At 40.5% G+C, this 23,341-nt stretch overlaps 1 protein-coding gene across 21 annotated transcripts in view; it reads left to right on the forward strand.

Moving 5' to 3' along the window:
• LOC122541729 (myelin transcription factor 1-like protein) overlaps window positions 1-16,713 on the forward strand; it is a 558,875-nt gene extending 542,162 nt beyond the window's left edge. For 19 of the 21 annotated variants that reach the window (XM_087978037.1, XM_087978051.1, XM_087978075.1 and 16 more), the window contains 4 exons: window positions 1,771-1,874; window positions 3,088-3,126; window positions 4,624-4,767; window positions 14,326-16,713. In XM_087978037.1, coding sequence (XP_087834163.1) covers window positions 1,771-1,874; window positions 3,088-3,126; window positions 4,624-4,767; window positions 14,326-14,466 — 428 coding nt within the window. In that variant the 3' untranslated portion in view covers window positions 14,467-16,713. The remainder of the gene's footprint in view (window positions 1-1,770; window positions 1,875-3,087; window positions 3,127-4,623; window positions 4,768-14,325) is intronic. The other 2 variants (XM_087978089.1, XM_087978098.1) reach the window with 1 other exon arrangement.
• Window positions 16,714-23,341: the final 6,628 nt, after the last annotated feature.

The following is a 23,341-nucleotide window of genomic DNA, read 5'->3' on the forward strand; positions in this document are numbered from 1 at the left end:
GGTTATGGAGATAAGGCAGGAACAGGATACTGATTAGGAATGATCAGCCATGATTATATTGAATGGCGGTGCAGGCTCAAAGGGCTGAATGGCCTACTCCTGCACCTCTTGTCTATTGTCTATTGTCTATTGTCTAAGTCATGCCTATGGTCTACTACCAACTTAAATACTCTGGTGTCTTAGAAATTAATTCTTTCCTTGTCTGTCATAGTTTAATTTTAATGGATTATTGGTAATTATTGAGGATCTTGATGAATTCATCTAATCCCCCTAAATCCTCAAATGATAACACAAATACAGAAGGCATTTTCACAATGTGAATATATCACATAATAAATGAGTTAGTGAGAGAGCAAAAAGGAACCCTCATAATCAAAAAAACAGCCTCTGAGAAAGTCTCAAGGACAGCCCTCAAAAACAAAAGGAACTTTTGTGCCCCGTGTAGGGAACATAGTCGCGTTCATAAAGAATTGTTTAGCCTTCAAGAAGCTCAGACCCATGATAAATTCATTCTTTTCGAGTTGACTAGCTGAAAGTAGAAAGTGCCACAGGGACCAGTGCAGAGGTCTAAACATAATCTGTATCAATAACTTGGATATGGCAAGCCTATGCACGGTAGCTAAATTTGCCAATTACATCAAGATAATTAGGAAAGTAAGTTTCCAAGATTTGGCAGATTGATTAAAACATGGGCAAATGTGAAATTGCCCATTTTGGTAGGAAGATTAGAAAAGCAGTATAATATCTTTTATGGAAAGAGATTGACACAGATGGATCTGCGTATACTGGTACATGAGTCACATAAAGTTAATAGTTGGTCCAGAAAATAACTAGGAAGCCAAATGGAATGTCCAAGCTTATTGCAAGAGGAATGGAATATAAAACAAAGAACATTTTACAGCAGTTGCCAGGGCACTGGTGAGACTAATCTGAAGCGCTAATTCAATTTTTGTCTCCTTATTTGAAAAAAAATGATACAGTTGTTTCAAAAGTTGTTCAGGGAATGTTCACTCATATGTAAGGCTCATATTATGTTGGCTGTTTGAATTAGTTGGATCTAATATCCATGGCAGTGTCGGAGAATGAGAGGTAATCTTATTGAATGATCCACACAAAACACAAATATGAAGGAACTTGAAAGGGTGAACATAGATGATGTATCATTTTGTGGAGGACAGTAGAATTAGGGTACATGGTTTAGAATGAAGTCTCTTTTTAATATAGAAATAATGACAATGATTTTGCCTCAAAGGGTCGTTAATATGTGGAATTCTCTTTCCCAGAATGCATTGAATGATGGTCATTGAATTTATTCAAGACAGTTAGATTTTTGATAGACAAGGAAGTTAAGGGTTATAGGGGCAAATAGGAAAGTTGAGTTGAGACCACAGCTCAGCATAATTTCATTATTGCTGGAGCAGCTTCAAAGGACTGAATGACTTACTACTGCTCTTCGGACCGACATTCCTGTGTAACTAACACTGACACTGAATAAGAATTCACAAATCAGATTATGGTTTTTAAGAGAATTCATCAGTAATTTCCATCTAAAAGCTTAAAGTTTCAAAAGTTTCAGTCAATACTACCTCTCTTATAAACACAGTGCCATGTTAACATTAAATGAGAAAACTGAAGTTGATGTTTTCATTTTATTTGATGGCTAATATTTGCAGTTAATACCTCAATGAATAAAAATGTAAATTCTGAACTGTGCTCAAATAATTCAACAATTATCTGTGATTTTTTTTAGCTTTTATTTTTATTCCCTAGGGATAGAGAATGATGAAGAAATCAAGCAGCTGGATGAAGAAATTAAGGAATTAAGTGAATCTAATTCTCAAGTGGAAGCAGACATGATCAAACTTAGAACCCAGGTAGCATGTCTTTAAAGTCACAGTGTGTGTGCATGCCCAGAAAGTCATGCAGCCCTTCTGGTAAAGGTGCTGTATATTATTATCACAATAAAAGAATCAAATTGGATCCAGCCTTCTGGGTCTCTTCATCATTAACCCATTCATTGCTGCCAAACCCTAAAGTAGGCATGTTCTTGGGTTTCCTCCTAGCCACAGCCCATCATTGCACCCAACTAGCAATAGCCATGTCCTGCTGTTTAGTCAAAGAGAAAAGAGATGGTATTTTTAAAAGATTGGCACAGTCCAGAGGCAGAACCAGGAATCTGGTTTAAAAATCCAGCCTCAGCTCAGATTTCGCTGCTCCTCGGATGCTGTCTGAACTGCTGTGCTCTTCCAGCACCACTAATCCAGAATCTGGTTTCCAGTATCTGCAGTCATTGTTTTTACCTCCTACCTACTGAAGCCTATTACTCCTAATGTTTTATACACCAAAAGGGGTGTACTATACTTCAACCATCACAAATGGACCAGTGCACAGTGCTGGCACTGAACTATCCAGTGGTAATATTGGTTAGTAGACTGAAAAAGGCACTGCAGAGTGTAATTTGCAACTATCAGTGCCTGAGTTACAATGAATGCATCTCCGAGCTTCAGAATGTTGTTTTGCTCCTGGTCAGTGAATTTCCACTGTTTGGAATTTGATCTATGTGATTAGGACCATTAATTTTCTTAAAATATTGTATATGTTTCCTTTTAAAACTGCTCAGAAAGTGCCACTGAGCTCTTTTAAAACCCAAAATGACTCCACACTGGAGTAAAGTTAATATGCTATCAAGCCTAAGTATTAAGTTTATACACTGGTGAAATGATCATTCCCGAGTCAGATCAGAGCCTGGCCTGACAATAATATTGCCACTTTAGTGTCACTGCAAAGGGGAAACTGCTTCACAGTGACATAAAAGAGACAAAATAACAGTACCCTTGTGGATCAGCACAAGTGGATACCACCATCCCTTCATGAAATAATCTCCAAGCATATTTGGTTCCCAACTCACTACAAACTCTCTCACAATCACAATGTATGGTTCCATCATGTTAATGTCAAACAAATGTATGAGGTGTTGTAGCCAAAACAAGAATCTCAACGTGCTCTTCAGATGAAGTTCTCTATAGTAAATTTCTTGAATTCTTTATAATAGAAAGCATTTATTCATTTATATTTTCCCTTCTTTAGGTCCCCCACACCATGCATCAATCCCTGGCTGAGAGGGGGGTAGGTGATCTGCTGTCTTTGCCACTTTGTAACAGGCTACTCAGAGCTCTTCCGGAGTGTCCCAGGTTGACTTGCATGATGGCGTTATAAGTCTGAGCCGGTGGGGAAGCATCTGCTGGCCTTTGCTCTGCAATTCTCACAGTTACCTGGCTGAGATCACCAGATGTGAACCCACTTACTACCACTCAGCAGTTTAGTGAATTACTAAACCAGCACCAAATATATATCCTTATCAATATTTAGAAAATCTGCTAAAAAGAAGGAAAGGTGGGTTTTTGAACTTAAAAGGAGTAAAGAACTTCTAAGTAGTTAGGATAACCTTCAGTGTATGCAGCTTCCTAGGCCGCTGACAAACAAGAATGTACATGTAAAATTCTCCAACACCCCATCCATTATTATATTTTATAGAGATAAAAAACAAGGGTATCACTATTTTTGTACAACCTGGGACTGGATGCAGCATTATCAGCCCATCAGCATTACCAGACAAATTGGATACATCATCCATTAGGTAATTATGAATGGGATACTCCAACTGCCAAATTGCCATTGATTAGATTCCAGTGCTAAACTGTCTGAAATTGAAGCCCTTCCATTGGACAATGAATCAATTATCAGACTCCAGATACAGACACGCACTTTTCATTTTAAGTAGTCATGTTGGGAAGCTGATGGCCTGATTTTCACAAAGCTGGCATAGACACAAGCTTTGAAATTACTGTTGGTGATATTAGCAGATCAAAGTTAATGTGGAAGTATGATGTTCCTTTGTCTATTATCTTACCAGGGCATTAATCTATTTATTCCAAGTGGATTAATGCAGCTGATGGAATAGTGGATTTAGGAATGTCCTAGAGAGGAGTTAATATTGCCAACACTTATTTCCAGGCTATGGAGGAGTAGATTTTAAATGACAGGCCTCCCAAACACAAAATCTAGTTGACAATTTATGAATTACCCCTAGACTATTCAATTCAATTTGTCTTGGCCTTGTGATTGTACTGGACAAAGATTAAAATCTGAACATTTAATATTTTTGTTTTTTGTCATAAAAGTTACATGCAATTCCTTTATTCATAATTCAAATAAAAATGTTAAGTGATTCACAGTAAAGGAATTATTTAGGAGAGTGCAAGGCTTTACTACATTAATCTTCACACAGTAGAATTTCAAGGCCTCTGGTTCTGAATTTGGTACAGAACTTTTCCCTAATTTTCAGTCCTTCAGAATTAATCTTGATGTATTTTAATTGGTATTGTATGTTACTTTTCAGATTACTAATTGGCATTGCACATTTTACATATAGATTCTTAATTGTGTTTCTAGGGATTAGTAATTAATAATTGCTGTTGTATTCTTTTTATTAGTACCTAGTTTTGTATGCTTTACCTTTAAGTTCCTAATTGATGTTGTGTGTGTTACCTTAAAGATTAGTAATTGATGTTGTATAATTTAACTTCGAGGTTAAGACTTGGTGTTGCATGTTTTGCTTTGCAGATCACAACAATGGAAAATAACTTAAAAACGATAGAAGAGGAAAACAAAGTAATTGAACAACAGAACGAATCCCTTCTGCATGAGTTGGCCAATCTCAGTCAGTCTTTGATCCACAGCTTAGCCAACATTCAATTGCCACACATGGTAAGGTCAAAAATAAAAATACTTATATGATACATTTGTCAAAACCATGGCATGACAGAACTGTGATCATCTGCCCTGTGAATTACTCAGATGTATCTTTCAGTGATAACTTGTTCAATCTATTTAAAATCTACAATATCACCATAAGAGTTTGCACTTGCCAGAGAAAATATCCTTTTCCAAGAATATCGGGTTGACTTAATCCTTAAAGAGGATTTGGGTGGAACAAATACAAAATGCTGCGCTGGGTGTATTTTCACTCACATAAATCAATTAGATGCCTTTGAGCAATAAGTGAGAAAGGCTGTCTGCTGCCATGGAAACATTTGTTACTCAAGATGAAGAGCAGCAGGAGTTTGAGGAAGTTTCCCAAGGTTGGAGATGGTTATCCAGGTGGGGGAGGCAACAGATTTCCTTGAGGGTTCCACAAGAAGACTTTTTTCTTGTGTTATAAATGGAAATTTCAGTGCCGCCATGCAGGGATTCTATCTGCAGATCTGCTTCAGCTGCAAGGAAACCATCAGGTTTCCATGCTTGGATTGCACTAGAGGATTACATTAATGTATTAGGAACTCAGTCTCTACTTGTTCATTATCCTCCACCCTGCTTCTCCTGCTTCTGATGAGTAATTCACCTGCCCACAAACCATTTCAGGTTAAGATTGAAAATAGCACGGAAGGATCAAGTTTCCCAGGGGTAAGTACTCTGCTTATTTGGAGCTGCCCACACTTCTAATTTCATAGCTGATCCATCCAAATATTTCTGGAAGGAAACTAACAGAGAATTGTAATCCTTCTAATGTACCATTCACACCCACGTCTTGCCTTCTTGCAGTGGCTAGAGATAATTTCTCAGTCAATACTGTGTATTTCCTGATGCAGAGGCATACAACTCCCCTTCCACTGCCAATCTATAAAATCCACCATAAAGCCAATCCGCCCACCCAAAACCTGATTGCCCTCAGTGATATTACACTGGGAACAACCTTAATTCATTTAGCCCCCATCTGAGAAGAGGTCATGCATTAGAGAGCTGCTGACCAATCAGATTCACCCAAAGCTCATAGTCGCAGCAGCATTTGGTCCGATTGGTCGTCACTGCTGGCATTATTCGTGTAGGAATGTTCATTCATATCAAAATATTTCCAAATTTTCCAACTCCATCTTCAACTTTCTCATTTATTAGTGCATCCAAATATTGTAGCAAAATGCATTAGATAAGGAAAATAAGGAAAAGATTGAGACAGAATCTGGTCTCAGTCAGTTAATTCTGGTAAACTTGTTTATTCTGTGTTCAACTCTTATATATTGAGTCTGTGTCAGTAGTGAGCCTGGGTCACCTGGAGTACATGTTGCAAATTCAGTTGCCCACTGCAACATCTTTCTGGTCACAATGACCATTTGGTAGTCTAGGGAGGGGTGCAGTCTCAACAGGTAGCACATATCAGAACATCAGCAACTCATGTGAAGTTTATAATCCGACAGTCAGTATGCATCAAGCGCTTGTTCCCTGACAAAGTACAGATTCATAAAATAATCATCAAGTATTAATTAAAGGCTAATGGAAGACTGACAGGATTTCTCATTTGATCATTTTCAAAGATTCGGGTTAATTTTTGGTGTTGTTTGCCAAGGCATAAACAGGGTTGTAAAGACTTGAAGTGGTCTGAGCTCACATACAGCCACATTTACAATGGCACTTTGGTTGCTGCTATCTTAGAATGCTTGATCTGAGTTCAGAGCAATATTCACTGCCTGCTGCCAGCCCAGGATTCCTTTGCAACCACCTCTGTCTCAGCTCCAACTACTAGCTTATTTCCCTTAGAAAACAATTTTCTCAATAGCATTTGTACACACAAGTTCTGGGAAATGATCATTTCCAACAAGATGGAATCCAACCATCGACCCTTGACATTTAGTGGCATAACTGTAGCTGAATCCCCCCCATCCATAACCTGGGGATTGTCATTCATCAGAAACTGAATGGAACCAGCCACTTAAGTGCTGTGAGATTAGGTCAGAGGCTGAGATTTCTGTGATGAAAAACTTACCTCATGACTCCTCAAAGCCTGTCCACCATCTACAAGGCACAAGTCAGGAGTGTGATGGGATACTCTGAAGCTGCCTGGATGCGTGCAGCTCCAAACACTCAAGAAGGTCAACACCAAACAGAACAAAGCAGCCTGCTTAATTGGCACCCCATCTAACACCCTCGGCATGCACTCTGTTCACTCCTGAAGTACAGCAGCATCAGTGTGTACCAACTATGAAAGAATTGCAGGAACTCAACTGCCTCTAAAACTACATCTTACAAACATATATCGAGAGAGGGTTTTTTATAGGACAGAAAATACCCTTAACCCATCATGTCCACATTGGTCATCAAGCATCTAATTGTTCTAATCCCATTTTCTAACACTTGGCCCATAGCCTTGTCTGCTCTGACATTTCAAATGCTCATCTTAATATTTCACAAATGTCTTGACCATTCCTTTTAAGTAATGAGTGCCCAAAACCCTCAATTACCTTAAAGCAGTGTCCCCTTGTTCTCAACCCCTTGAGCAAAGGTAAAAGTTTCTCCCTATATACCCGACCTATGCTCCTCAAAACTTTGTACACCTCAAACAGATGTAGGCCCCACCCCATCCCTGCCCCCCTCGATTTTCTCTGCTCCAAGAGAAACAACTCTATATGGTCTCCCTTCAAAGCTAAGTCATTCCAGTCCAGGGAATATTCAGGTGAATCCTCTCTGTGGATTCTCCAGTGCAACTCCAATCCATCCGATGGTGTGGCAGCCAGAACTACACACAGTATGCCAGCTATTGCCTAACTAATGTCTTACACAGCCCCAGTCAAAGGCAGTATCCCACAGGCTTTCGTAAACACCTTACCTACCAGTCCTGCCACTTCCAAGGACAATTGGAAATGCAACCCAAGTTTCTCTGAACGTCTGCACTTGTTAGGGTCTTGCCATTCAACATCTACTCTCTTGTTTTATTTGTTCTCCCATCACCTCATATGTTTCAGGAACAAATTCCATTTCCTATTGTTCAGCCCATCTGACCAGTCCATCTATACCATCCTGTAACCTCAGACTTGTCTCCTCACTGTTAACTACACCACCAAGTTTTGTGTCATCTCCAGATTTATTGATCACATCTCCTATATTCATTAATTTACACAGCAAACAGCAAGTGATCCAGCACTGAATGCTATGGTAACATCACTGACCATAGGCTTCCAGTCACAGAAACACCCTTCAAGCATCACTCTCATCTGCCTTATGGTCATGGCAAAAAAAAACACAGAAGGATCTTTCTTTCAGGATTAGATTAGATTAGATTACTTACAGTGTGGAAACAGGCCCTTCGGCCCAACAAGTCCACACCGACCCGCTGAAGCGCAACCCACCCATACCCCAACATTTACCCCTTACCTAACACTACGGGCAATTTAGCATGGCCAATTCACCTGACCTGCACATCTTTGGACTGTGGGAGGAAACCGGAGCACCCGGAGGAAACCCACGCAGACACGGGGAGAATGTGCAAACTCCACACAGTTAGTCGCCTGAGTCGGGAATTGAACCCGGGTCTCTGGCGCTGTGAGGCAGCAGTGCTAACCACTGTGCCACCGTGCCGCCCACGGTGTTAAATGGATCAGGTAGATCCGGTGGACTTGCTGCTCAAGACTAAAAGAATCGACTCAATGAGGCCAATGATGCAGATAAAGAGCTGGACTTTATTTAAATGGAGATAAACTGCACAGAGCTACAGAACAGGGAAATACAGACTTGCATGAATCACAAAAATGTAGCATCCAAGTTCAGTGTGGGAAACAGAAAAAGCAAATGAAGCATTAGTCTTTCTTTCAAAGAGGTTGGAGTTTGAAACTGTTGAGGTCTTGCTAAATCTCTACAAGGAACTAGTCTGACCACACCTAGAATAATGTGAAAAGCTATGGTTCCTTTATCGAAGGAATGATAAAATGACATTGGAGGCAGCCTGGAGAAAGTTCAGGAGGTAGGATTTGAGTTATAGGGAGAGGCTGAACAGGCTGGAGCTGTTTTCCCTGGAGCGTCGGAGGCTGAGGGGTATGGATACGGTAAATAGACAAAGTCTTTTCCCTGGGGTCGGGGAGTCCAGAACTAGAGGGCATAGGTTTAGGGTGAGAGGGGAAAGATATAAAAGAGACCTAAGGGGCAACTTTTTCACACAGAGGGTGGTACGTGTGTGGAATGAGCTACCAAAGGAAGTGGTGGAGGCTGGTACAATTGCAACATTTAAGAGGCATTTAGATGGGTATATGAATAGGAAGGGTTTGGAGGGATAGGGGCCGGGTACTGGCAGGTGGGACTAGATTGGGTGGGGATATCTGGTCGGCATGGACGGGTTGGACCGAAGGGTCTGTTTCCATGCTGTACATCTCTTTGACTCTATGACTCTAGAGGGATTTTCTTATGGGGTGAGGTTGGGTCAGTTGGACCTGTAAGCATTGAACTTTAGAAGGATATGAAATGTTATTGAAACATAAGATTTTTCAGGGCCTTGACAGATGTTGAGAGGTTGTTTGTTCTGTGAGAGAGTCTGGGAACAGAGGGCATCAGTAAGGGATCAGTCATTTAAAACAGTTGATTTGCCCAGAGCGAGATTTCCATCCCCAAGTGGGAGGAAGCCCTGCCTTAGAGAGCCCCCAGCCAGTCAGTTTGGCCACAGGTCTATACTCCTCACAAGACCAGGCCACAGGTCTATACTCCTCGCATGGCCAGGTATGAGTGGTGGCCAATGTTGGGACTATAGCCAGTCCCCAAAGAAGAGGGTTTGGAGTATGCTGAAGGTGGCAGGGCCCAGTGAGAAGAATCTGGGAGGGGTGTCAGGTTCAAAAGGACAGCAATGTGGTTGTTGAAAAGCATGTATGATCTGCGGTGGAGAGGTTGGGATGTTCATTACCTTTGATGTGTCTCCCAATAGAAGATCCCCTCTGTACCTAACACCAGCCCATTCTGTAAAAGCAGTCAGGCCTGAATAGCATGGGTTCCTCCTATTGCAAGTAAAATCAGTGAGATGAAGCACATCAGTGGCTCAATGTGCCTAAGGGCAGTCAGGTCACAACGTCTTTCAACCCCCTCTCCCTCCCTTTCCTCTATAAATTGTCTGGAGCAGAGGAAAAGGCAGTGGGCAAAATTCATGCTGCCTTTTACAAACCCCTCCCTTCAAAGTTGCCAATGAATGGCTATGAAATTCTACCCTTCCTTTACAAAGATTACAATGGCTTAATAACAACTATGAGCATCGGAAAATGTGTAGGAAAATTAGTCCACTAAGCTAGCCCTGCAATACCATCACATTTGATCAATACCTCAGCTGGAAGTCAGTTAGCTCATTGGCTGGATGACCAATTCACAGTGCAGAGTGATGCCAACAGCATGTGTTTGATTCCTGCACCAGCTTAGGTTGCCAGGGAGGACTGTCCTCAACCTGAGGCATGGTGACCCTCAAGTTAAAACACTACCAGTTGTCTGCCTCTAATGAGAGACCAGCCCTACAGTAGGACGATGAGTGCTTTATACCTCAACTCCATTTAACCACCTTTGTTGCAGAGACCTTGCAGCTCTCACGAAAATCTATCAATCTCAACGTCTATAATTTACAATGTTCACAACTTTGTGAGGCAACAAGTTGCAGATTTCATTACTCTATCTGAGGTGTATCGCTCGCTTCCAGCTTTCACTCTTAAATGTACTTTTAAATTTTGGCCTCTTCAGAATATTCCAAATTTTTCTGCCAAAAGAAATATTTTTCCTTTATTACCTTGTTGACTCCCTAATTTTTTTTTCGACACCTCAGTTACATCAGGCCCTCAATCTGATAAATTCACATCCATACAACACATATTTGTCTATCTGTTCTTCAAATTTAATCATTCAATCCATGTGTTAATTCAGTAAATCTGTGCTGTGCATCCTGGATCAGTATATACCTCCTGAGCTCAATTCTAAATGCTATCCTCCAGATCGTGTTTGACCAAAGTTCTATTCAACTGAAGGTCACTTCTTTAATTTCCAACACCTTAGGCTTTTTGATGACTTTTTGTACATATATTTTCAGTGATTTGCATGGTCTGAAACCAAAGTTTCTGTAGTGCTCCACAGCTGCCATGGTTTTTACCACATTTACTTTGAAATCTAAAATAACCTTTTGAGTTCAGGTCTGATGACTACACATTAAGAGCCCAGCTGTCTTAAACAGCACTCTGTAGATGTTAAAGGATTAAGCCAATAAATTATGCTGTACAGTATTTGTACTTAATTGTGTTTCATTATTATAAGTCCACAACCTGAATGGACATAATATGCTCTTTATAATAAATAGCATAAACCAAATAGAATATGCAAAAATTACTTCATTAATGTTCAAATGAACGTAGCTGTGTTTATCAAATATTTTTAATCATCAAGGAGATTCAATCCACTTCAAAGCCAATCTTGCATAAATTTCATTATACTATAATCTCGAAGACCAATTGTATTTATTCATCCTGTCAAATAGTTGAGTATAGTGAACGGAGAGTACAGATGGGCATTCTGAGTAAAAGCTTTACAATTTATGCAGAGGGTACAGCAGATCGATCCACTGTCCTTTTGCCTCTGGAACCTGAGTTTCAATCTGACACTAGTTAGAATCATACAATCACTAAAAGGTACCCTACAAAAGAGGCCCTTCGTCCCATCAAGTCTGCACTACAAAAAAAATACTGTAAATCTGCACTAGTCTCACTTTCCAGTGCTTGGCCCATAGCCTTGAGTGTTATACTGTTTCAAATGCTCATCCAAGTACTTTTGAAGGTTGAGTTTTACCGACTTAACTATCCTCTTTGGCAATGTCTTGCAGATTGACACTACTTTCTGGATGAAATAAATTTTCCTCAAATTCTCCTTTAAGCTTTTAGTTAAAATTAAGCCTCCTTGTTATTGACCTTTCAACTAAGGGGATTAGCTGCTTTCAATCCACCCTGACCATGCCCCTCATATTTCTATACACCTCAATCAGATCCCCTCTCAGCCTTACCCTCTCTAAAGAAAACAAGCCAAACTTTCTTTCTAGCTTATAGCTATGTAATAGCGAAACTGTTGCACTCTTAGCAACATCCTGGTGAATGTCCTCTACACACCATCCAATGCAATCACATCCTTCCTTTAGTGCAGTGACCAGAACTGCACACTGTACTCCAGATGTGGCCAAACCAATGTTTTCACAGCTCCAATGTAATCTCCCTGCTGTTATAATCTATGACTCAGCTGGTAAGTGAAGTATGCCACATGCCTTTGTAACTACCATATTAACCTGTCTTGCCACCTCAAGAATCTGTGGACCACACCACAAGATCCCTTTGTTCCTCTGAGCTTCCCAGTGACAGAGAGCCATTCACTAAGTATCCCTTTGCCTTGTTACTTCGTCTGTATCACCTCACACTTATCAGGATTAAATTCCATCTGCCCTTCTCACCAATCCACCAATATACTCCAGGAGCCTAAGACTTCTCATTGTCAACTACCTGGGCAAGTTACATGTCATCCACCAACTTACTTATCGTTCGCCCATATTCTAATCTATCTCCTTTATATATTATCACAAAATATAAGATGTCCAACAACGAGCCCTGTGGTACGCCCCTGGGCACCATCCTTGGTCACACAAACAGCCTTCTGCCACCATCTTCTGGATCCAACTTGTCAAGCTACCCTGGATCCCATGTGCTTTAACCTTCTTTAACAGTCTCCCTTGTTGGACCTTGTCAAAGGATTTGCTGAAATCCATGGAAATTACATCAACTGCAGTACCATCACTGACATACCTGGTCACTTCCTTGAGAAATTCAATCCAAAATTTGTTAGGCATAACCTTTCTCTGACAAAGCCATGTTGATGATCTCTGATTGCACCATGGCTGTCCTAGGAGAAATAAATTCTCTCCTTCAGAATTTTTTTCAATCGTTTTCCTACCAATGATGTGAGATTCACAGTCTGTAATTCCCTGGTTTATCTCTACCACTCTTCTTGAAAAATGGAACCACAATAGCTGTCATCCAGTCTTCCTGTACTTCTCCTGTGGCTAGAGAGGAGCTAAAAAATTGGATTATAGGCCCTGTAATTTCATCCCTCATCTCCAATAGCAGTCTGAGGTACCACTCACCAAGACCTAGGGATTGGTTCAATTTTAAGTCCGCCAAAACCTCCAATATCTTCTCACTCCCTATCTCAAACTGCTGAAGAAACCCACTTCCTGAAATTGTACCGAAATCCTCCTTCTCCCTGATGAAGATAGATGTGAAGTAATCATTTTACAACCTAACAGTGTCCTCCAGCATCAAGTGCAAATTACACTCCTGATCCCTAAAGGGCCCTACTCTATCCTTGGTTATCCTCTTACCTTGACACACTTATACAATATCTTTGGATTCTCCCTAATTTTATGCACCAATGTTTCTTCATGTGTCTTATTTTCTTTCCGAATTGCTTTCTGAAGTTTCCCCCTGCGCTTTCTATATTCCTCGAGGGCCTGTGCTAATTTGTTCCCTTTGTCCCTGTTAGTAATATAAAAATCACTTTCTGATGGCAGTCCTAAATAATATTAGTTTGAACAGCAAAACTCTTGTCACTATTGGGTGAATACCCAAAAAAGAAGTTGATTATTTTACCTTATTATAAAAAATATATGCAATCCTTAAGTTAATTTGGATGTGAAACATTAAAACATAATGTGGCGATCATGGGATTTTTTTTTGTGGGGTCAAAGTCAAAGCCCAATTGCAGGACAGGTTAGAAATCATTTGTCTGACATTAACTTAATGTAAAATGGAAATTTGAAAGGTAATGCTCCCAGCGCTTACATTGTTCAATACAAAATATAGATCCAAATAATCATTGTTGCAGCAACTTTTTTTTCCTCATCTTTTATGAGTTAGGGAGCTTCACTATCCATTACCATGCAGTGTTTACTTGATATTTCCTGTATAGATATGCTACAATTTGATAATGCGCTTGAATTAGCAAACGTAAATGATACACAAACGCATTGATGTGTCGATAAACTGGTGGCTTAAAATTGCATGTGTGAGGATGAAGCGTAACTTTGTATGGCATTTTACAGTTCAGAAAATTAATCAGGTTCATTGAAAAATTAACTGATTGCCAAAGGATTAAAGAGTTATTACAGATTGCTTTGCAATGTTTATTAGAGATTGGTTGATGTTACTAAATCAAAGGTGTCACATAGGGTGCATCATTCCTCATGACCACCAGCCAAACTTGAAGGCAAGTTGCAGAGACATTTTTTGGATTTGCAAAGAGGTGATAACCTGACCAGCAGTGTGTGTGATAGGATTTGTCCTTACAGCTCATAGCATCCTTGCATGTATGAACTACACAAAGTGATATTCCTTTTCACAACTTATGTGGTACTGATGAAATGGTGTGTGATGCATTCATTTAAACTATTCTTACTTGATGCGTGAAGGATATTTTTCATAAGATGTCTGACATTTGTTTTCTATTGTGTAGGATCCAATAAACGAACAGAATTTTGATGCCTATGTGACGACTTTAACGGACATGTATACAAATCAAGATCGTTACCAGAGCCCAGAAAACAAGGCCCTTCTGGAAAACATAAAGCAAGCTGTGAAAGGAATTCAGGTCTAAGGACCGCTTTCTGGTTTAAAAAGAGATCTTGCTAGGATGCCTCACGTTTTTGCTGCTCTAATTTACCAGACAGTGTTGAATATCAAAACTTTATTTCTGTTACAAAAGGTGTTATGCGTAGGAGACTTCATAATGATTTTATGTCCTGCTTTGAAAATAGTAATTGCATTTAATATATAGTTTTTAAAAACATTCACATTTTGTACGTTTTCATATGAGATGACATAGTGTAATATGCCATGTAATGTTTATAGCTGCCAACGTATGCACTTTTTTTTGAGTGTATACCCTTGAATGGTTGACGGAACAAAAAAAGAATAGGATACGAATTCTTTCAAATGCTTTACAAAAATGGGAAGAATTCAATGTAACAAATTGACTTTGACAGATAACAGAAAGCTTGGGAGCATGTGAGCTATGATCTGACTATGTATCGCTATCACTTGGATACTCTGATTTTGTGTCTCATATGGGAGATTGTGTTTTACAGAATTTAAAAAAAAGAATTTATGTGCATATTGTTTAATAGACAAGGATTGGTAGCGAAAATGCTCTAGTTTTGAACAACGCTTTAAAAATATTATGCGCTTTAGTTTTAAAAGGATTACAGTTAGGTAGGGACACTCAAATGAAATTATTGTTTTGGGGATTTTAGAACAATGATTGAAATAATGAGTAGCTTTAAGACTGTTTTACTTTAAGGTTTGGTGAATTAGCCCTATGTCCTCACTGTCCTGCATTACTTCTAGTTAAAGAGAAAAGCAGTGGGGTTCATGCTTAAAACAAAGTAGCCCAGTGAGGGCCCAGGGCTAAGCTCCAAGACAAGATAACTTGACAGGAGGATTACTTACATACTGCACTGATTGGTGCTGTGACTTCAGCAGCCTTCTAGGCCATAAGATGCTTACAGCAATGCACTTCAATGAACATAGGACGGCCACTGAATGCCACAGCACACTTTCTGTGAAGTTAATTTGTCTTGAAGTTTACAGTACATGTTAATCTGTACTATGGGTCTCTGTAGAAGGAAGTATGGGTTTTATACCTTATTAATAATTTCATCTGACTGGAACTTACAGGGTCACTGTCCCTCGAAACCTGCCAGTTCTACTTTGCACTTACCTTGTCCTATATCCACAGTGTAATAAGGTGTGCAATTGTTGATTGTCATCAGTCACATGACACAAATCGCATGAGTCTGAACAAATGAAACACAGAAGCCTGCGTGGCCACCGTTGCGGCAATAGCCATAATGGAAACTACTGGGTACAATGCTGTCATAACAGGAATATGATACAATGTTCAATGTGAATATGTAGTCCCAGCAGCACTTTATTCATAGTCGTTGTGCAAAACTTGCAAAGTTTTCCCAATGGACAAATTCTTAACTAGCTGGGAAAAAGATTCTGTAATTATTATGGGTGTGTGCGGCATTGAGCCTGCACGGTGCCCACTTTCTGTTGTGCTATTAGTTGTAGCTGCCATGTTCAGAATTGCCTTTTTGAGAGCTAAAGCAAGGTGCTTGTCTTTCACCTTATGCCATATATATACATATATACTTGCCCTAGCCTCTTTTAGGGCTTTGTTCTTCATTGACTGCATACGCCTTTTTTTCCACTGCATTGTGTCTGCAGCTTCTATGCCAATATAGTAATGCTTTTAATAGAGTAAGAGCTAGTTTGACTTTTGGATTATTACTGTTCTCACCTATGTAAATGGAAAAGGGATTTTAAGCACAAATCTGCTGCTCATCTAATGTTGGTACATAATATCGAATCAAAACGTACCTGTGACTCCGACATAGTGAACACAGACGTGTCACGTATTAGAATGCTAACATTTCATAAGGATTATTGCAGATTCGTCAGAGTTTATTTATAATAACTTATTGTTCATATTCATTTCTAAGTTAATTTAAGTGATATTCATTTATTAAGACAGGATTTTGTATAAACTATTTATTGTGCTCTCTGTGGAACTGAAGTTTGATTTATTTTTGTACAACACAGCATGGATTTGTTGACATTTTAATTTTGCTATAAATGTGTAAAATCACAAGTTGCTGTGATGATTCATTTTTAAATTGTGAACTTTGTACAATTTTGTCATGCTGGATGTTGACACATCTTACTATAAATAAAATTGTGTTGCCACATTTGTAGCACAGTGGTTCTCTGATCAGTGTTAACATTTTAACTTTAATGTATGTACTGGCAGCTGTGGCAAATAAATATTCAGCTAATATAATAAGTATTTCATGAATTCTGCCCTCTTATTGTCATACTTTTGCATGCCACGCCTTATCAGGCATGGACCTCGCTTATGCATGCAACTTTGTAGTCTTGGGGCTTACTGGCCTTCTAGGGAGTTACGCCCTTGATATCACCTCTAAAGAAAGCACCAGGAGTTAGACAAGAGGACGCAGAATTTAGTTAAAGGCTATCGCTTTTGTTCCCAAACATAATGAAAACAGGATAATGGAAAACCTGACTTGACCTGAGGGCAACCTTCTCAGTGCAAAGTCAAATTAAATTAAAATAAACCTCCAAACAAGAATTGCTTTCCTGCTGGCACCGCAGGTGGTTACAATGGCCTGGATGTCTCTCTGACGGCCTCGTATCACCGCCTGGCTGTGAGAGTCTATCATTTCATTGCAAATCTTCCCTTTTACTGAAAGAGGGGCAAACCCACAAAGATGTAAACAAATGTTTAATACTTTGTACATTGCAGCAGCTTGGCAAGTAAATACTGTTAGGTGAAATAATGCACTTAATTATTCAGTTAATGGCAAAGAAATGATGGATTTAAGACATCAACTGCTTTGATGAAGAACGTAGGATGGGCAAACTCCAGGCTGATTGGAAGCCTGTTGCTCTGATAATTAAACCAGATGTTTAGTGGATGTGGATTCTCAGTGAGGCATCACTATTTTGAACTGCTTCATTGCTACGTATATCAAGATTTCATTTGTGTTCATTAAGTAAGCTATAATATCTATGTTGTGTTCAAGTCTTAGTTATGCAGAAGCACAGATGTTCGGGAAATAATGTACCAGACATTTTTTTTAAAATACACATGCAAGTAAAGACTATTAATTCCAGCATACTGCTCCATCCAGACCATTCATGCACCATTTAATCATTCAACCTCAGGAAGAGGCATAAAGGGAAAGGAAGGTATTTGGGAAAGCTCAAAGCGAAGATGTGGGGAGAGCAGTGTAGGACACCTAAATAAAGAAAATAAATGAACGGTATTCTTTGTTAATTGATTGCAAAAAATGCTAAGTTTGCTGAAAAGACACATTTTGTCAAAGCTTTCTTCTTGCACCAATCAGGACATTTGCAAGCATATTAATATAAATTAGAGCAGGAGTTTTATGTTGCAGAGTGATACAGCACGGAAATAGACCCTTTGGTCTAACCAGTCCATGCCCAACATAAGCTCAAACTGAACTAGTCCCACCTGCTTGCTCCTGGCCCATATCCCTCTAAACCTTTCCTATTCATATATCCATCCAAGCGACTTACAAATGTTGTAATTTTATCCACGTCCACCACTTCCTCAGGATGTTCATTCCACATGTGAACCATCCTCCGTGTAAAACATTTTTCTCATATCATTTTTAAATCTCTCTGCTCTCAACTTATAAATGTGCCCCCTAATCTGGGGAAAGGACAACTACCATCAACTCTATACCTCTCATTATTTTATAAACGTCTATCAGGTCACCACTCGACCTCCCACACTAACCAGCCTCTCCAGTCCTCCTTATAACTCAAACTTTCCATTCTCGACAATATCCAGGTAAATCTGTTCCCAACCCTCTCCAGCTAGATAATATCCTTCCTATAACTGGGTGACCAGAATTGGACACAGTATTCCAGAAGAGGCCAATGTCTTGTGCAACCTCAAAATAACGTCCCAACTCCTATTCTCGAGGGACTGAGCAATGAAGGCAAGTGTGCCAAATGCCTTTTTAACCATCCTGTTTATGTGTGATAGAAACTTTAAAGAATTATGTACCTGCACCCATAGATTCCTCTCTTCTACAACACTAACCCAGGCTCTACCATTAATTGTATAAGCCCTCCCCATCGAAGAAGAGCATAGTAATGGTTGGCAAATGAACTCAACATGCTCTTCGCATATCATATGAAAATGCTCTTCCCCTTGATACTGTCAATTATGCAAAATCTTGATGAGTGCAAGACAAGCTTTAAAAATCTGGGTTTTTTTTTCAACAGTCACCAAGTCCTGTATTGTTCAATGATTCATTTTAATTTTGATGAAAATATAGAGTTAGTTAATTTTTTAAATGTTTGATACTGTTAATTTTCATAGCTTTTCTTATATAAACAGCCAAGCCTTGGGTTATCATTACAGCAATATGGAATTTAGGATCGTTTAGATTCAAGCTGCACAGGGAGCTGGTGATGCTGAGCAGAGTGTCAGGATCACATGAGGCACAGTTACATTTCTGTAGGTGAATGAAGCAACTGCTGGGACTCAGGATGTTGAGGAGATGTTAACTGAATGGGTAGGCAACATCGGGCCTGGTGCAGCTTTTATAAGTAAACTAGCATTTTGACAAATAGCATTGGTGATTCCTATTAAAAAGAAAATGCATCTCTTTTTCAGGGATAGCACTTTGTCGAGCCTCTGGATTCGGTGTCAAGCTATTTCACAAAAGCAGGTAAGAGCCGAGTGAAGTTTAAAATTTTAGAAGGAGCCGATAGAATGAGAAGGAGACAAAAGATTAACATTGCATGTTTTTCTTTTAAAACTAATTGAAGTGATGACTTACCTGTAGAGAGAGAATATGCATCGCCGTTCCAACTTGAGCAAGTGAAACTTTAGTGTTGAAAATATGTCGATGGGATATATGGTCGAATGTTGTTATAATGTCAGGGATCTAAACTTTGGGCCGGAGAGCTGGTGAGGCCACTTTTTGAGAAGGCCCAGTCAACCACAAAGTGGCAAAGCCAGTAGTGGGCATTCAGCCAGAGTCAAAACCATAGAGGTACCAAGAGCCACTAACAAATCAGAGACTGGCATCTCTTTAGTTAAGCAGCGCCACAGGGAAGGCCATGGCTGATTCAGAAGAAACACCATCAGGAGTCCAGGGTGGCAGTATACCCAAGGTCACAGATAAGTAACATGGGCTGAGGGCAGCAAAGGGATGTGCAGCAGGCAAACTGAAACAGCTGATGGTGATGGGTGAAACTATAAGGGCCATCACAGCCCAAATTGAAACCTTTTTGGACCCGGAAAGACTGCATCATAGTCGAGGATAACATTATTATGGAAACCAAAAGTGATTGTGCCAAAGGTCACTGCCAGATACTGGCTGAACTCTACCAGTTTCATCCAGCAGTTTCCAAAATGAAGATGTTGGCAAGAAGTTATGTCTGGTGGCCAGGATTGGATGCAGGCATAACTGTGTTGGTGAGGCAGTGCCCAGAGTGCCAATAGAGAACCTAACCACCAGCACCGCCCCCACATTCGTGGAAATGACTGGGTAAACCCTAGATTCAGTTACATGTCAACTCTGTGGGTCCTTTCATGGGCTCAATGTTCTTAGTCATTGTGGATGCCCACTCAAAGTGGCTGGATGTGCATAAAGTTTGTTCATCAAACATAGGGACCATGAGAGAAAAACTGCACACATCTTTGCAATACATAGACTCCTGGAAGTGTTGGTCACAGATAATGGACCATCGTTTACCAGCAGAGAACTTGGGTATTTCCTAAAGTGACATGGTATTTGTCATATAAGAACAGCTCCGTACTATCCATCATCCAACAGCCTACAACTTCACTAGTTTTGATTATAGGACCACCCCTCATGCAACTACACAGACAGGTCCAGCAGAGTTGCTCATGGGGAGAAAACTCCTCACCAGGTTAAATCTGACCTTCCTAGATCTGTGTGTATGGAGTGAGGGGGTGGGGAGTGAAATGACATCAGGAACGCAAATACCAGACACAAGTTTCCACTAAGTGAGAGAGACAGTTTGGTGTAGGAACCATGGGAATGGCCCTTCATTGGTAAGAGTTATGGTCAACACGAGGTCAGGTTCAGTAAAATACAAACTTTGGGTAGGTGCGACAGCCTGGAATAAGCATGCGGACCCGATGAAAGCTGCAAACTCACAAACGGTGCAAGAGCAAGACCTGCCTGGCTTCTGAACTGCCTTTCTGACTGTTCCAGAATCCATGGATTCTCCCTCTCCATCAAGCATTGAAGATACCTTGGAATCTGAGATGGACACAGTAGATGTTGCAGCTTCCATGCCTTTACTGCCTGAAGAAGAGAGTGAATTTCTTCCAAGATGCTCCAGGCGCAAGATGCTAGCTACTGTGTGTTATACACTGCCATATCAGAGGCAGAGCTGGACGAACCGGACCCAGGAGTCAGCCTACATCCTCAGATACGGTTTGGGAAGATGTCACGATTGTCACAAGGTCAGCCAGGTGGATCTCATAGAATATGAGTTCCCTGATTGAGGCTATTAATCTGGTCCAATCAGGGAGCGCTGGCTGACAGATAAGAACTGGAGTGTCCGATATCCTGTTCACTGTGAGAGCTGGCTCTGAGGAAGCTAGATCAGTGTCAAGGACTCTCCACATGTAAATAAAGGGTGACTTGGTGATGGGAAACCAGCCTCTATGGAGTTATTTCCCCCTCCCTTTCTCAAATTTCAGTCAGGCGCCAAATGCCTTTGCTTGAAAGTCTGTGCTCCAACATCGCACCCCATTAATTGACCTCCTTAGGGTTTCAATTTGCAGAGTGCGTGACATTTGACCACAGGCCTTCCTGATCCGAAATTCATTCTAGTGGAGATGAGAAGATGCCTGGAACTTTAGTGCACCACCATCCTGCCTAATTCCATTACTTTCCGCTTCCAAACATACCACCTGCAAGCGCAGAAAATTCCAATCAAGGCATCGCAATAGCAATACAGACCTAAGTATAGATTATCCACATTCTCCTGAATTTGATACCTCATCAATATTTTTTGTGTAGCAATATTTTTACTGGATCAGGAAAATGACAATGGAAATAGTAGGGAAAATGCTTACTTGACAGTACATGTTCCAACAATATTTAGGACTATCAGAAGTTCATTTCGATGCCTGAGAGTAAACTGCTCACGACGACTTAAGGTGGCAAATTAATTGTTGCAATCAAAACAGAAAATGCTGGAGGAACTCAGAAGGTCTGGCAGCAAGTGCAGAAACAGAAAGAGTTAACATTTTGAATCCAATGACTCTTCAGGACTCTGAAGCTCACTTACTACAATTTTCAGTGTTTCAGATCCCTTTATCAAATATTTATCAGACAGCTCTCTCATTGATGTAGATGTAAGTGGTTTGGGTGTTTTTTTTTAACAGCACATCAAATGAGGAAGACAATCCTGTCTAGCGCAGTATAACAAGCAGTATAACTGCAGTGGTGGAATCAGCACATGGACAGGATTGGGTTACACAGAAATAGGCACATAGAGAGAGAGATGTTCAGGAGAGCACGGTGAACGGGAGGAAGGAGTAGTGTAAGATGATACAGAGGAGGGGATTAAGGTGCATGAGGCATGATCTGCACAAGAGGTTTGTAGACAGAGGCTCAATTTCCATGATCTAGTGTAGGAGCAATGCATCTTTAAACTGAGGTTGTCATTTCAGCTTGTAGCATGCATCTGCAATCTCATGAAAGATTCACCACATACTGGACCTGATAGACACCCGTGGCTGTAAAATTGACTTGCATTCTGAACGTTTTTTGGCTCTTGACTCAGGTGCTAGAGAGACATATTATGGGTTTTGTAATCTGAAACAAGTAAACGCACAAGACAGGTGACTGATGAGTTCTTTGCCAAGGATGGAAGTATATCGAATTCCCTGTGATGAGCTTCTTGGCTGATTCCCACAAGTACAGGGTGCTATCGAACACACACACACACTCACACCCACACACCCCCATGCACACACACACACACTTACACACCCACACACACACACACACACACTCACACCCAGCCCCCCGCCGACACACACACACACACACACACTCACACACACCCCAAGCCTAAGTATCAGCATAGCCACTCAGAGATTTTAAAACCACAAGGAGGCTTCCTCCATCTATGGAGACCAATCACAGGAGGTTTCTGCCAGATTCTCTGGCAGCCATCAGTAGACTTTTGTAGTAAGGCAGTTCATTTCTGGAAGCAGACTGAAGGACAGATGTGAAGGAAATGAGAGACAAATGCTAAATGACAGCTGTTAGCAATCCACAGTGAGGTCCATGAGCATGACACTGTGAGACATATGATCACCAGTTTTGTCATTGAGCAAGTTATTGCAAAGCTGAAGTTATGCTTCAGGAGCTTAGATAAGTCTATGGCGCCCTTCAGTGCCTGTCACAAAAATATATAGAAAGGGAAGGCACACCGCAGCTTAAAGTTCTGGGGCTGAGTGATGTATGAATGAGGAATGATTTATTTGTTGCCACTTGCATTTTACAGTGAATAATGCAGTAAAATGCAAGGGTGAAAAGCTTCAACAGTTGCCACTATCTGATGCCAGTTTTAATAGTTTAAGAGTAATAAGGAAAGAAGTTATAACTGGAAGTGAATAGTTTAAGAATAAAAAGGATAAAAGATGTAATGGAGAGAGCCCTGAGATGGCTCATCAATGATACCTGGACTGCCATTCCCCCTCCAGTGCCGAACCACTATCTGCGTCAGACTTACCAAAGTCGCAGTTGCCCCTCTTCAGGAGCCATCTCTTCGCCGCTAGGCCTGCCTCGCTGATGCCAATGCCAATGCCGGGTCCTGCATTGAACCCACACTTGCCCCGCAACCAGGGATCCCCA

The sequence above is a fragment of the Chiloscyllium plagiosum genome, unplaced genomic scaffold (genome assembly GCF_037043375.1).
Source record: "Chiloscyllium plagiosum isolate Xiang-an unplaced genomic scaffold, Cpla_swu_hap1 HiC_scaffold_3, whole genome shotgun sequence".
In the NCBI taxonomy this organism is placed as follows: Eukaryota; Metazoa; Chordata; class Chondrichthyes; order Orectolobiformes; family Hemiscylliidae; genus Chiloscyllium; species Chiloscyllium plagiosum.